Consider the following 15,760-nt stretch of genomic DNA (forward strand, 5'->3'; position numbering starts at 1 on the left):
TGGACTCTGACCTGGTTGGAGATCCCAAACTCTTGGATGTGTTGGATTTTGTTTCTTTATAGACTTGAGTCTAGCTCATGGGTAAGAAGCAGAGATGATACCTGAGGGTAGAACTCCATCCTAGAAAGGCTGGCGAGGCCAGCACCACCTGTCTTGAGAGCTCTGCCTCTCTGGTGCTGTGGATAAGGACCAGAGAGAGCCAGGGAGAAAAGGACCAGACCCTCCCTTTGGGTTTGGCCCAATCTTTTTCAAGTATTAAGCATGCAGTATTAGAGGCTGGGGGTTGAATAATGGCCGCTGATACTTGGTTCTGAATATTGTCATCAATACCTGTGTTTCTTTCCCTGCGCTGAATCTGGAGAGGCCCTGTCTGCTTCCCTGCCTTAAGATCCACAGAAGCGGGTAGCATTCACAAGTCCTCCCAGACCCCTTCTCAGGCAAGCTGGAGCATCCACACTCAGTCCCCTGTCTCTGATTTCAGGCTTCTTGCTTCCTCCTAGGCCAGCTAAAACTGTGTGCAAACCACACACAGAAAAGAAAATGTTTTAAGTCTCTAAAGTCTGCGTGTGCCTGCAAACCTGTGTCAAAACAGTTTCCTGTAGGTGGACTCCAGAGGCAAGTCCACACAAACCCTCTCTGTGTTTCATCAAAGCAGAGCTTTCTGAACGTTGCTGGGCCCCCACCACCACAGGCCGTCACTTTAGTCTGGAGATGACATGCTGCCGTGGTTCAGGAAGGAAGGAGAAAGGACTTCTGGGGATGCTGGCAGGATTTCTAACCCTCAGCAGAAAGATCACACTGGGAACTCAATCACCCCTTGTTAAAGCATCTGAAGCCAGATACAAATACATGACCCTAGATGCTAACAGGCCCATCCATGCTTCCCCACTGGGACGTTGGAGCTGGCATAAGCATTGGAATCAGGCAGCAGACAACGCGGACCTAATGGAGACCAGAGACACTGTAGGATGGACAGGGTGTATGGGGAAAGGTGACATGGGACTTGAGGAAGGACAACCTCACTGTGTGTGAGGAAAAGTCATCGCTGTTATAGTAGTGGCTCATCCATTTATAGAGTGATTTTCAATGATGAGCCTGTTGTGTATGGCCAAGCCAGATTCCTCTAGCCACACATGGGAGTCCAGTGGAACTGTCTGGTTAGCTAGTGAACCTCCCATCTCTTAAAAGCAGGTTGGAGGTTTCATGAAGTTTTCCAGGGAGAAGTAAAATTAACATCTGTCCAAATTGGAATTGGCACCAAGGCCCATGGAATGACTCATTCGTATTATGTTTGAATAAAATGAGTTTGTTAGCAACCATTTGAAGAGAGGTTAACAACTATGGACAAATGCATTTTCTCCAAGTTGCCAACTTCCCCTAGTACCAAGCCTAATACTTGATTTGACTCTGAGTCTCCAGCAGGACTGACACAAATGTGGTTTTGGTGCACCGCCCAGGGTTAAGGCAGTATAGGTGACTATAGGCTCAGTCAACGTAAGGCACAGACAAAAGCAGACTGAGAAAGTTATGTTTCTAATATAATCCGTTCCAGTCTCAAAAACATAGCCCAACCCTGGGAAGGCTGGCTAATTTTGCAAAGTGTGGTATATAGAATAGTTAGATGGAAGCTTGCTCCAAGGCAGTCCCTCTGGCTGCCATAGGGAAGACTAGTCTTGCTTCAGGTATGGCTTAGAAGGCGGCATTTGGACTTGGACTTACTAGGAAAAAAGAGAAGCTGCTGTCGTTTCTGGTTGGAGGTGGGAAGTATGAATGCTGTCTCTGGAGGTTGATAGTGTTGGCATCTCCAGGCCAGTTCCGCAGATCAATGAGTGTGGCGTTGGTGGTCAAGTATAGTACCTCTGGAGCCCCACTAAAATGACCTGCTCTCAGTCTAAGCTGAGATCGTTCTATTGTTCTACTGCTTTCTATTCTTGAGGAACCAACTTACTTCGTAGTAAGGTGTTGTCAGTTGGCCCCACTTGGTTTTGTGTCTGAGGTTTGCAAGAATTTTTATTTTTATTTTTACATTTTCCTATCAACTCTGAAGCTACATTTCAACTTTGCCTGGTACTGTCAGGAGGGGAACTCTGCCTTTGCTTTCTAAACTGCCCCTGTAACCACTTTCCCCAGGCCTCATGACCTTCTTTCTGAAGAGAAAGGGCATGTCGTGGAGATGTCTGCCAGAGTATCAGAACAAACACAAGGAAGATGGGGGTGCAAACGGGTCGTTGCAGAGATGCAAACCAACCTCTCTGCAAAATATGGGTGCCACTGTCCAAACACAAGTGAAGTAATCCCCTCACCTACTGCCTAGGCATGGTACGTAGAAAGGAGGAGCCACGTGGCCACTGGCTGGTGTGGGGAAAACCCAGTGGGGTCTCAGTTTATCTTGCTTACCTTAGGATTAAGTGACTGTGTTAATCTGTAAGTAGTCACTGCTCACTCATTACGTGATCTCATTATCCTGCATACTGGGAGGGTCCCGACACCCTGCTCTCAAGACTGGAGTAACACAATTGGAAATGAAACAATTAAATGTTCATTTGTGTGGAATAGGAAGAGTGAGAGTCTAGTCCAGAGACTGGGGCCCTCATTGAAGATCTGGAGGGAGGAGAGAATGTGAAGGGTGCCAGGTGCCAGTCTACAGTCTTAGGTGGTGTGGGAACAAGGCACAAAGAAGGCCAGACAGGCAGGAAATGAGAGAAGCATTGTCTGAATGGCATGTGGGAGTGGTCCTACTAGCCTTGCTGCACCCCGGGTACTGACATGCATGGGTGCAGTACATCAGTATCAGAGTTGCTTTGGAGGGCTTGGCAACAGCCCTTAAATGTAGAACATGCATGGAAATTCAGGCCAACAGGTTAGGGAAGAGTGTTGAACTCACAGCTGTGGAGTTGGCTGTGGGGACAAAGGATTGCCAACTCAAAGTTAAGGCTTGCCTGAGGTCAGAGTCAGGGTGGGGAGGAAGATGTGGGAGAGGTCAGCTCGCTCGAAACAGTAACTGAGACATGGCTGTTACAGCATCGTGAAGCCAGCTTCCTGTGAGGAGCCGACTTGGCAGGACTTGGAGGCCGTGAGAGATGGTGGATCTACTTGATCAGAACAGGGCAGGACCTGGAAGCCATGAGAGATGATAGGACCATCTGATCAGAACAGGGCATGGGACATCTCAGAAGGTCCGACAGGTTCCTCCAGGTTTGTGTTTTAAGACACACAAAGAAACGAGCAAAGATGAATAAATGGAACATGCTGGGAGTCCAGAGGACCTTACAGGAATGAAGGACCAAGGTGTTGCATCCCAAGTAAACTTGGCGGGGGAGAGAGGAGAAAAGACCTTTGACACCTAAGGAAGGGACAGCTGCAGAGGCTGTGTAGGTTCGGGCTCTCCAGGTCCCAGGAAGGATCAAGGGAAGGGTGGGCGGTCTAGAGGGCAATGGGGGAGGGATGAGGGGAATCCTTGACCTTGAGCAGCAAAGTCCAGCAAAATGATGACGTGACGTTGTGATGAGATAGTCTATGTCTTCCTCTAGTGCAGGGACAAGGGCTAAGCAGTGAAGTCATTGCGAGAGACTCTCTGATCTTTTCCAGTAGAAAGAACAGTTGGTGCAAAGGCCTGGGGCAGGAATGCAAGTGGAGGAGGGATTGGAGTATGGAGAGGGATGCAGAGCTATAGGTGATGGGGCCAGCTGTCTGTCAGAGCCTCCTGATGAGGAATGCAGGGTGTCCTCCCACGGCAATGAGGAGTTTTGGAGATGTTGAAGCAAGGGAATATTTAACACTTTGTGGGGCCTGGGGTCGCTGTGTAGGGAACACCAGACAGGAGCAGGGATGGAAACAGGGAGGGGCCTTCCCCCCCCCCCCGGCATACACAGATCAAGGTGCTAACAGTCACGGGTCCTGTGGGCAAGGCATCTTTACAGCAGGGCAGCTAGGACTGGGGTGCCACCGAGGGCCTGCTCATCACTCCTTAGTGCTGATGGAGAGGGCCTTCCTGTCATAGTGTGTTTGGCTTGGCCCTGAGAAGACGATGAAACTGATTCTGCATCCTATATAGGCAAAGGGTAACATGTACACAGGGTGTCACAGATCCCATCCGTGTGTCTCCTAGGAGGAGGCTTGATGCTATGACTTACTCCACGGGCTGCCCCCTCTGGGCTTCTCTGGGTATTGCCCTGGGAAGGCAGTCCCTGGAGCCTTCCCTTCTTGAGGCTCAGGTCCCATGATGGCTGTGTTTCAGGAACTACCCCCTTTGTCCTGTAGTCCACAGAAAGAAGGGGTAGTGGGTACTTAGCAGACTCTCCCAAAAACCAAATCCCCAGCCCCTGGACAGCATAAACACCATCAGAAAACTCTTGGGCTCCTGCTCGTAGACACACATGGATTCCCTTCAGACCGCAAAGGGATCTGTGAGATGATCTCCACAGAAAAAAAGGCAAGTTGGCTTGTCACAGCCCACCAGGAGCATCCCCTGTGAGGTGACTCAGAGTCACTGCCTGCGTGACCTGGGCACCTGGGCCTGAATTATCTGCCTGCTGTCAGAAAGCACACAGTCCAGCTGGGCCACCTGAACTTCCATCTGGCCCAGGAGCCACTGCCAAAGCCTGGTGGACAAAGAGGCTGTGCCTGCAAGGTGTTCTCCAGCAGGATTAGGCAGTGTGAAAACGCTCAGCCTCCTGACAGGTACCGCGCAGGCCCGTTCACCAGGACCCTGCTGCCACGCTGCACCACGCAGTCCCGCCAGGCCGTCCCAGCGCGTGCAGTCCATAGCAACACCACACCTTCTCTATAGTGAATGTTTCCATCCTCCAGGGCCTGCTCAGCCTGCTGCTTCTCTGCTCCCTGCACCCTTTTCTTTGCCTCTTTTCCGATCTTTTGGCCCTTGGTTCCTTAACCATTTTTCTTTCATCCCTTTGAGCGGAGTAGCTCGAGCCAGAGAGCTGCTAGGCGGTAGCAACAGGCCCTAGGACAAATCTGCCCAATTGCTGTGTGCCTCCCCCACCTTCGTCTTCACCTGCTCCCCAAGCAATGGCTCATGGTTTGCCTCCCACCCTCCCCGCCAGCTTACACCAATAACCAGGCAGACATCGCCACCCAGGGCTGGTTCATTGGGCTCATGTGTGCCATCGCCCTTCTGGTTCTGATCCTGCTCATCGTCTGCTTCATCAAGAGGAGCCGTGGCGGCAAGTACCCAGGTGAGATGGGCAGGTGGGAAGGCCCTTCCAACCAGATCCAGGGCTCTGGCCTCTGCTCTTTTAGTGTTAGAACTTCAGGCCTGTGGCAAATTTGACCTACTTCTTAGAAGCTACCAGAAAAAAAAAAAAGTGAGTTAATTATATTTGCGCCGGGTGAATGGATGGTGCAGTCTAGGCAGCTCCAGAGAGGCAAGGAAGGAACCCTGGCTCCTACTGAGATGACCTGCCTTCCCTTGGTTTACCTCTTATCTTCTTGGCAAAGTGGCGTTCTTTGGCTTGAGAATCATTAAGACACCCTGCCAGGGCAGAGATAAGGAAGTGGGGTGACCATGTTAGAGATGGAGAGCAGGGGGCTCGGGAGAAGCAGCCTAATCCCGAGAGAATCCACATAGTGGGCCACACCCTGCTGAGGCTTGTCTCAGCGCCTGTCACGACAGATTTAGCAGCTCTGGGGACAAGCAGGGAGAGGCTGGAGACAGGCTGTGCTAATGGCACCCTGGCCCTTCAAGTCCCACAGAAACACGTCTCTTCTGTACCCCAAGGGTCTTAAGTGCCAAAGGGGAGGACCCCTCCATTCCTGTTTCAGAAAATAATGATTTGTTTTTCAAATGAGCAAGAGAGCCATCGGGCTGTGGCAGGGTGGATCAGGCGACAAAGGCCAATAACCAGAAGGACAGACAGCCTGAGAGTAAGCCATCCTGTGTAAGCCGAGGCTGAACCTCCTTCTGCCTGAGAGCCCCAGCACCAGACACAGTCCCAATGCTCCTTTCTCTTGGGGCACGGACAGGCAAACTTAGATGAAGCAAGTAGGAGGAGGAACGATGGAGTCTCCCTCGTTCCCTGCCCAGTGCCCACAGATCCTTGGGTCCTGAAGCTCTGCCCCCGCTAGGTGAGGGAGAGTAGGGATGCCATTCCTCAGTGAGCAGGGAACTCTTTGACTTTGTTCCACCATATCTAGACTTTTTCTTCTGCAAGAGAGAAAGTCAGAGCTGGATAGAGGTCCAGACACGGAGGTCCTACTGAGTCAGGGGCACCTGGACCCCTGAGGAACCCACCATACAAACGCAGAGTCTGCCTTTGCTCTTCCAGAAAGTTCTCTAAAGGCAGCCCCCTTCCCTCCAACTATGGGATAAGCACCTCATACAGTAAGAAGACAGGCAACCAAGGAGCCAGGGCTCTTCCTGCAACTACTGGTTTTGTGGCCTATTCTCGGCTCTCACGTGAGCTGATCATCCCGTTCAAACATCAACAAACCCCTCATGCAAGCACCTGCTGTATGCCAGGTTCTGGGCTGGGTACTGAGAATACAGTGGGAAAGATAACTGGCTTCAACATTCAGTTAGCTCAGAGGGACCGACCACATCATAGCAGGAAAGGCCTTGGTTACGCCATGGTCCCAGAGAGCCATATAGGGAGAGGGAGTCAACGAGAGAGGCTCATAGGAGAGCAGCTCCATCCCACAGACAAAAGGGGCAGCCCCCCTCCAACTCTGCTTGGAGCTTTGGAGAAGCACAATCCCCCACCAGAAAGAAGAAAGCTAACTTCTGTCATCAGTGACGAAATATATAAAAGTATAATGCAGAACCAACTGAGAAAGGGGCAGACAAGGGAGTATTTGCCTTTGGCAGAGAAAGGGATGACATCTCTGATATATGGGAACAACTTGATGGAGAAATGGCAGGGAGTTGAGAGGTTTGTCAGCTGGGGTGTAAAGACTCCTTGGGGTGTGAAGGAGGCAGAATCTTCTTAGCAACTGATTGAGCCTGGGGGCACTAATAGTGCCTTATTAAAAGGAAGCTTGTCACTGAGCCCAAGATGGTGTCTGGGGTGTGGTGTGGGTGGGTGTGTGCACTTGTACACAGATACCAAAAGAGGGTATTGGTCGCTCTGCTCCGTCATCCTCTGCCTTACTCCTGTGAGACAGGGTCTCTCACTGAGCCTGGAGCTAGGCTAGTCCCAGCAATCCTATGTGTCCACCCCACAGCTCCAGGGTTACAGGCACACACAGCAACACCTGGCTTTTCACATGGGTGCTATCGTCTCAAACTCAGCAAGCGCTCTCAGCCACCGAGCCACCTCTCCAGCCCCCGGGGTGATGTCTTTGGGCCGTGTGTTCAGAAGCACCCTGGAGAATAGATGTCCTCCTTAATCATTCTGTCCGTCTGTCTGTCTTCCTTTCTCTTACCAACCAGTGCGAGAAAAGAAGGATGTCCCTCTGGGCCCTGAAGACCCTAAAGAAGAAGATGGCTCATTTGACTACAGGTGACTGATCTCCCTCCCTCCCCAGGGCATTGGCCTTGCTGCCCAAGGTGGCTCCCTTATAGCAGCCACAGGATCACTATGTCCACATCCCTCCAGCCCACGGAACTGCTGCTTTACCTCTGTGGCAGCCATTTGGCTGTGTGTATGCACTCTGAGAGGCTAAGAAGCCCTGGTACCCCCTACTGGACAGGACGTCCAGCCCTGGGACCCTTTATCATGAAGTGAGCTTGGCCATCAGGCCTCCTTCCAGCCGACATCCCACTCCTAACCCCCAAGAGAATGAGTGGCCCAGGAAGTCTCACCCCTCTGTGAGCCGGTGGCAGTGCTGAAGGAGCCGGGGCTGGGCTGCCAGCTGGTGCTTCTGCCCTGCGCCGGCGCTCCCTCTCAGATCTGAACAGACATTTCAGGCAAGGTTTTGCCAGGTTGTCCCTGGCCCATCTGGATGGCCAGTGTATTCTGAGCTCAGGAATGGGTCAGGGTAGGTCATGGAATCTCATCCAAGACCATTTGGGGTGGGAGAAAATATCAGAAAACAGCTGTCCTGCCCCATCCGACCCTGTTAACTCTGCTCAGGTCAAGCCATTGTCCTCTGACCTCTCCTCCTCCCTCACCTCTGTTACCTGCTCTTCAGGAGCCTGGCAAACAGCACCAGGTCAATGGGTAGGAGCTGCTGCCTGCCCAGAAGCCATCTGGCAGCTTACGGCCGCAGCTGCCCATCCAGCCTGACATCCCTGTGAGCGTCTCCTCCCCCATCTCTGGCTGGCCTGGGATCACCTGGCAGGGTTGAGCCTCGCTGTGGGCTGAGAGCTACCTCCGGCCCCCAGTTAAAAGACTGTGGGCATTTTTTTTCCTCCATGCCCTCTGTGCAGCCCGACGGAGTGGGGGTGAACACAGGATAAGCTGTTTCCACCTTCACCTCTCCTCCTCAGGGCCAGCATTGGTTCTGCAGGCTCTGCTCCTAGAACCTGCATTGAATGAGTTCAAGAATCCTGCTGGGGAAAGGCTAAAATTAGGACGTCAGAGGAGCTAAGTTTCTAAGGGAATGTGCCTGGGAACAAGGCTCTCTTGCTCTGCTCTTGGCCTGTAGCTGGATTCCCTTCTCATGAGGCCTGCCTCTTCCCATGTCTGTCCTCTTGGGCCTTGCAGGTCTGAGACATAGGGAGGCACACAGGCAGACAGGCAGACAGGCAGGCAGTTGGTTAGGCGAGGAGTCCTTCCACTCAAACCTCCTGAGGAAAGTCCCATTCCTCTAGACCAAGGTCCCTTTCCTCTCAAGAGCCCCACATACTGACTCTGCAGGGCTGTCTCTGCCCAGCGCTATACTAAGCTGAAGTTCCTGGACCCTGTACAGGGACCTCTAGAGCACCTAATGGAGCCTTCATGCCCTGAAGTGGCATGCTGGGGAAGAAGCCTGACTGTAATCCACCTCCTGCCCAAACTCAGCCCAGCCTGAATTCAGATTCACTTGCCCCACTCTGTCCCCACCGTCCCTGCTGTGGCATGGCCATCAGAGCACATAGATAGTCCACCATAGCAGGTCACAATCACCCAGCATATGGTAGGTGTGGACCTGTGGCTTTGGGACCTGTCCATCAAGAGGAGCTGGAGCACCCATGGCCTCTGACTACAGGACCTGTCTTTGACAAGAAGTGAGCATGTCAAGGAAACTGCCCCTGCCTTTCCACTTCTATCTTGGCATTGCTTGCCTGGGCAAAGCAATGCTAATGCTTTGGGGCTAGCAAGTAAAAGGGGTGAATGTTCACCCCACATGCCACTTCAGGGCAAGAGAGCTGCGTCAGGTGGTCTGGGGATTCCTGTACAGGGTCCAGGTACCTCAACTAAATGCAGCCCTGGGCAGACACAGACCCCCAGAGTCAGCATGTGAGGCTCTTGAGAGGAAAGGGACCGTGGTCTAGAAGAATGGGACTTTCTTCCGGAGACTTGAATGGAAGAGTGCCCGGGCGAGCCAGCTGCCTGGCAGGCTGGCCCCATCTGTTCATGCTCCGTTCCAGCTCCATCTAAGGCCCCTTCCTGGTTGCCACCTACCCGAGGCTACTGTTAGAACTCACCGACTGTTCAAATGGCAGCTTAGCCAGGGAAGGACGAATGCCTAGGGGTGCAGAGGGTGTGGTGTACCTGCTCAGACTCCCTGGCACCACCGTGGTTCCTTCTGCAGGCCTCCAGGCCTCCACAGCTGACCCAAAGCTGCTTCCTGCCTGGGAGCCTGTGTCACCTGTGACATGTGACCAGCAGCACCTGGTCTCTTTATCAGGAGGAAGGGTGCCCCACCAGCTTGGAGGAGCAGCCCCTTAGTGTCCTAGAGAAGTAGTTCTCAACCTGTGGGTCGCAACCATTGGCAAATACATAGTACCAATGGTCTTAAGAACAGAGACACCGCTCAGTAGCAAAATTACAGTTACAAAGTGGCAACGAAAGCAAGTTCATGGATGGGGGTTCCTAAGACTGTTGGAAATATGTGTTTTCTGATGGTTGTGACTCATGGGTCATGACCCCAGTTGAGAACCTCTGCCCTAGCTGATATATGGGCTTGAAGGCTGTTGCCACTATATCTCCAAGGCCCAGAACTCTTGTCACCCAGGAGGGCCTTAAGGACAGGGCTTAGAAGGGGCTAATGGCCTTGCTAGTGTCTTCTCAAATCATCAGGACTCACATGCTTCCCTGATGCTCCTCCCTCCCACTTCCTGCCTCTTTTACTTGCAAGGTACAAAGCATTAGCGTTGCTCTAACACCTGATCTTTCCCAGCATGTCATCTGCTTTGGGGAAGATGCCGGTCCTCTCTGTGCCTCAGTTTCCCTTTGGTAGAGTCTTCTAAGCAAGAGAGGGTGACACTGGGTGATCTCCAATTCTCATCCTCCTGCATTGGTAGGAAGCCCGCTACCCTCTCCCACACACGCGCGCGCGCGCACACACACACACACACACACACACACACACACACACACGGTTTAGGCTGTGCCAGCCATGTGGGTCTGACTCTGTCTCTTTCTGGCCAGCGATGAGGACAACAAGCCCCTGCAGGGCAGCCAGACATCCCTGGACGGCACCATCAAGCAGCAGGAGAGTGATGACAGCCTGGTGGACTACGGTGAAGGTGGCGAGGGCCAGTTCAATGAAGACGGCTCCTTCATCGGCCAGTACACGGTCAAAAAGGACAAGGAGGAGACAGAGGGCAATGAGAGCTCCGAGGCCACATCGCCGGTCAATGCCATCTACTCTCTGGCCTGACGGAGCGCCCCAGGCACAGCACACTACTTTGCAAGTAGGAGGGGAGAAGGGGAGAAAAAGACCGCAGACCTACCACAAAGCCACAACCACCTTCAGGGACAAGGGTTCAACATGGGGTCTGCCAAGCTGTGAGGACCAGTGGCGACCCGGCTATTCACAACCCCCTCCCAGTGATACCCCAACGCCAGTGGGTGTCACTAGATGGGAAAGCTAGAGCTACACTCGTTGGAGGGAGCGCTAGTTTCTTGCCCTATCTCATGGCCACCCTGAGCACTCCACCACAATGGCCAGCCTTGATCTCGGCACACACTCATCCATTCCTATTGCTTACAATCTTTTCACTGTCTTCATTTTTTTTTTTTTTTTTTTGCTTTGTGTATCTTCTCCTTCCAATCCATTGTCTCCATTTTCTTTTACTTTTTTGAAAAAAAAAAAAAGTCCCTGGAAAAAGACTAAGTGGGCTCTCCCCCAGGAACCGAAAAGATGGGCAAAAAGGATTGATCCGTAACACAACATGCAGAAAAGCTGCAGTATTCAAGCTGCCACCAGGCCAGTGTGTTTCCGAAGGATGCCTTTCGCCATATGCCTCCCCCACCCCCACTCCCCACCCATCTGCCTCGGCCTTGTCCGTGCTGAGCTGGGTTTGGCTCCTTTCTGGAAAATGACAGTGTTTTTTTTTTTGGCAGGGAGAGGGTGGACAGGACTCCTTGCCGCACTCTGGTTTGGTTGGGAGTGGGGTTTACCTCTTGCTACTCATTCTTACTCTGCCCCTGCTGCCAGAGAGTCTGAGAGTGAGCTGCACAGAAGATGAGGATGAAGAATAGGTACCGATGAGAAGGGCTGAGCCCCGTGCCGAAACAAGTGAGAGTGTGATTCCCGGGTGACAGAGCAAACCTCTGGAAAGAAAGGGCTGGGTCTGGACCTCTTTTGTCTCTGGTAGTGAAACCCAGAGTGGAAGAGAGAGGTCCACAGCTGCCCACCCAGCCAGGGTCTACGCTGCTACCCAGACGAGCTGAATCCCTGTGATACAGAGGCGTGGCTGGTGTATCTGGGGGTAACAATGCTGCTCCCCCTCCCATCCAGTCCTTGCTCAGTTGTGTCTGACATGGTATATGAATGGGGACCTGCTGCCCCCAGACTGAGCCTATCTGTCCTTTCATTAGGGTACACATACATACCAGGGGACCATGAGGTGCACCGTGCTAACAGTGCTGTGACGCCCCTGACTGGAAGGACAAAGCTCTTCGTATGCCTTACGCAGCTCTGATCTAACCCTGCAGTTCCCAGATCCCTAGCCCTACTCTGCAAGCCTTGATGCCTCCAGTGATGTATGTCTCGGGACCAGGGCAGCCTATGCAAGCGTCCCCTTGGGACCAGAAGCAGCCACTCCACACTTGCCCTTCCCCCCACCACCCGAATGGAGACACTCACAGGCCTGAAGTTCTCAGCCTGAAGGTGCTGCCTTCATCCCCACCTAATCCACTTTTGAAACCAAAGGTACCTTGCCTCAACGACACAAAGAGATGGGAGATCTTGAGCCAGAGTGTCGCCCTGGCAGCTGTGGGAGGGAAAGGTCGACCACTGCAAATGGATCAGCTGCCATTGGCACGGCCTCCAACTTTAGCAATTAGGGGCCTAGGCAGGACCAGGGCTGCGCCCTTCAGAGACTTTTCAAAAGCGTCATTTGCCATATGTTTAAGCCGCAGAGGTATTAGCAATGCTTCCATACCTTGATAAGCATCCGATTGAAGGTCAAGCCCATAGGCACACACTCTCTGCAGGTAAGGAACCACATCCCAGAGATGAGCCAATAATGTTTGAGCCTGAGAGTGTGTCTTGGTTCTTTGGCTCAACCCATGGCCAGCACTGCTGCCTGGAGGCCCGAGGGACAGCTCTCATGGTGAAAGGGGACAGGGTAAACAGCAGAAGGCTGGGGACGGGGATGTGCTCAGGGTCCCCTTCCCCGGTTCCAGTCTAGCTCTTCTTGAATGCAGCAGGGCATTGCTGCGGTGTAGGCCACCGTCCCTGGAGGGAGGGCTGGGGAAATGTGCCTGTCAGCCTAAGTGAAGCACCACCCTTTCCAGAAAACACTTTGGATCTGGGCAGAGTGGTCAGTTTCTCAGACCTCATTCACGTGGCACCACCGGATAGTGAACCCGTTGCACCGACAGCAGGCTTTTAGAGGAAGAGACTCTTAGATGTCCCTGCCACAGACAACCCGGAGAGGGCTGCTTTGGTCTTAGGGGTCTGGGGGGAGAAGTGAATCCTTAGACTTCTTTGTGCCCCGTTCTGGAGTGCTGGCATGCTCAGTACCCTCCTCCTCTGTATATAAAGAGAAGGTTATGAACCTTTCTCTCAAACTGCTTTGTGGGTGCTGATAGGGGCCCCCACTGCCACTGATCATATAGCTCTCGTAGGAGGGACAGATCTGGGCTGAAGAACCAGTTTCTCTCAAGTAGAGATGGCAGGTGCCCACAGACCAGGCTCAGCGATGTGGGGGTGCAAGGTAGAGGAGGCAGCTCCTTCCAGGGAGGGGAGAGGCCACTTTCCACACAGCCTGCCGGAGTGTACCCCAACTCAGCAGGAGAGCAGTATTGCCCCCTCCCTGCGCCTGGATCCCAAGCAGCCATCCCAAAGCGATACCTAGTCCTGCTAGGGCTTCACCTGTCTGGTGGGAGCAGGGGAAGAATGCAGTCATCTTGCAGCGATGCTGAGTGTTTATTGAATGCTCATTGAGTCTGGGCCAAGGCTTGAGCCCTGAGTACCATGTTAACCAGTGAGGTCAGATGTGGCCCCTGCCCACACAGGGCTGATGTTATTGGAAATGCGTAGATGAATTACTGGGACACAGTGACCATTCTGTTGGAAGCATAGTGTTCTTGTTTGCTTAGACTACCGAATGCTTCAAGTCAGAAAAGAGAAGCTTCCAAGGGAAAACCTGGTCCTTTGGGCCGGCAAATCTGGGTGGGACGTGGCAGTCAAGATGAGCAGGGTTCAGCAGCCAGTATTGTGCTTCCTTGGGGTGTCTGTCTCCCCCATTTAGCCCCTCTTTGAATACTCCTGTTCAGAGGTGGATTGGATGTACATGTCAGGATCAGCTGTCCTCCCTCCCACCCCCACCCCCCACCCCCCGCTGCCGCCTGGGATATGGTAAACAGGATACATGGGTCTCTGCTTGGGCAGAGAGCTGAGTTGATAGAGGGAAAACCCGGCTGGCTCCTGCCCATGCCTATTTCCTCTGCCCCCAGAGGTCAGGGTAGGAGGGACCACTTCCTCCCTATGAGATCTGGAATGATCGATGAGCCTAGAATCAGCCAGTGACTCAGCTAACAGGGAATAAGAGAGTGTGTCCCCGGTTTCCCTGAACACAGTCAGTGTTCAGAAGGGGATAGAAACATCCATGGGTATTTGTAGAGTTTCCGGACAGCCTCCCCACCCACCACACACCTGTGCACACGCACACACGCACACAGCAGGCACACACCCTGTTGCAGAGCACTGTTTCCAGCAGGGAACAGCCCAGATCATGCATCATCTCACAGGATGTGAGTCCGTGTCTGGCTCACATGACATGAGCTACTAAGGCCTGGGGGAGGGGGACTTTGGGAAGGGAGAGATTCTCTGGGTTGGGCCTTATTTTTGCGACTCCTGTGAGCAGAATGTAGAGAAGAGATCAGGAAGAGAGACATTTCCTGGCCCCTCCTGAGAGCTCCTGGTTAAGCCTGGCTGTCCTAGAGCCCCCTCGCCCCCCGACATGATGGGGAAAGCAAGGTCTCCTTGCTATTTATGAAGCGGTTTCATTGTTGCTCTGCAGAGGTAAAACAGCTTGGTCCCTCCATGGTCTGTGGCTGAGGCCAAGGTTCACTTCTCAGCAGGAGGATAGTAGGTTGCTCAGGTGTCACCCCAGAGCCCATTCCTCATTTCTGTCACCTCGGGGTGGGATGTCTGTCCTCCAACCAAGTCCTTCAGCAGCAGCAGCCTCTGTCAAGCACAAGCCAATGGCCAGGGTTGGGTTCACCCAGCTGGGCCACAGTGCTCCCTTTTTTCCCCGAAGCAAAAGTCCTCATGAGAATTTCCCAAGGTAGCCTAGGAAGTCCATGCCGGCAGTCCAGCAACAGAGAATGTGGCGTGTCAGGAGCCTCAATGCCCTGGGGGGACACAGGTGGACTGGGCAGAGCTTCCCTTCAACTCAGTGGCCAAATGCCTTTTAATCCTAATATGCTGATAAGAGCAGCCGCTGCCATGAGACGGGAGACGGCGATGAAGTAGATCCAAGGCATCTTGCTTAGGACAGAATCGGATTCCCCTTGTGAAGGAACCTCAGAGCTGATCTAATTGAAATGACTCATGGTGCAGACGTGCAGGGAGGAGAGCTGGTGAGCGAGGGTACTTTAGGGCCTTCTGACTCCGTGTCCAGTGTTCTTTCATCCCCACCGCAGCTGCCTCGGTAGGTGTCGCTTGAGATCTGTCCTGTTTATCACCCTGCCACCTCTCTCTACCATTATTCTTCTGCTCCCAGAACCTCCCAGTGGACAACAAAAAGGCTTCTCCTTAGTCCGAGCTCAGCCAGCCCATGGTTAACTCAGCCAGGGAGTTACAAGCAGCCCCGGCCAGAAGGGGGGATGACGAGCCAGCCCACTGTGTTTGCTCCGGTGAAACCCGGACTGGGCCCCAGAATGGTGTCTCTTGCTTCATCAGCTAACGGTATTCCCCAGAAGTGAGGGCATGGAGGGGGTCTCTGTCCATTCTGCCCTTGACCGCAGAGTCTGCAGGTGCTGAGGATAGCGGGTGGGGGGGGGGGACCCAGGCAAGCTTACCACCCTGGGATCTGCAGAGTTGGAGTTCAGCAGATGTAAAGACTTCCATGAAGCAATAAACACAAAAGTCTGGGAGTGGATATCCAGAATTTTGTGCACTCCTGTTTTGTTTTTTCTTTCAAAGTGGCTGCAGATCAGATGACCTGACCTGCTTGCTCTTCTGGGTCTCAGATGTGATATCCTAAGTCAGTGTTTCCCCTCTGCCCAGCTTCCCAGCTCTTTGCCAACTCCTTCTGAGCTGT

General features: G+C 53.0%; 1 protein-coding gene across 2 annotated transcripts in view; it reads left to right on the top strand.

Moving 5' to 3' along the window:
* Nfasc (neurofascin) overlaps positions 1-15,457 on the top strand; it is a 163,678-nt gene extending 148,221 nt beyond the window's left edge. For both annotated transcript variants that reach the window (XM_050147841.1, XM_050147840.1), the window contains 3 exons: positions 5,061-5,192; positions 7,385-7,454; positions 10,470-15,457. In XM_050147841.1, the coding sequence (XP_050003798.1) occupies positions 5,061-5,192; positions 7,385-7,454; positions 10,470-10,701 (434 nt within the window). In that variant the 3' untranslated portion in view covers positions 10,702-15,457. The remainder of the gene's footprint in view (positions 1-5,060; positions 5,193-7,384; positions 7,455-10,469) is intronic.
* The last annotated feature ends 303 nt before the right edge of the window (positions 15,458-15,760 follow it).

The sequence above is a fragment of the Alexandromys fortis genome, unplaced genomic scaffold (genome assembly GCF_014885135.2).
Source record: "Alexandromys fortis isolate MF-2015 unplaced genomic scaffold, M_Fortis_MF-2015_v1.1 scaffold_58, whole genome shotgun sequence".
NCBI classification, from domain to species: domain Eukaryota; kingdom Metazoa; phylum Chordata; class Mammalia; order Rodentia; family Cricetidae; genus Alexandromys; species Alexandromys fortis.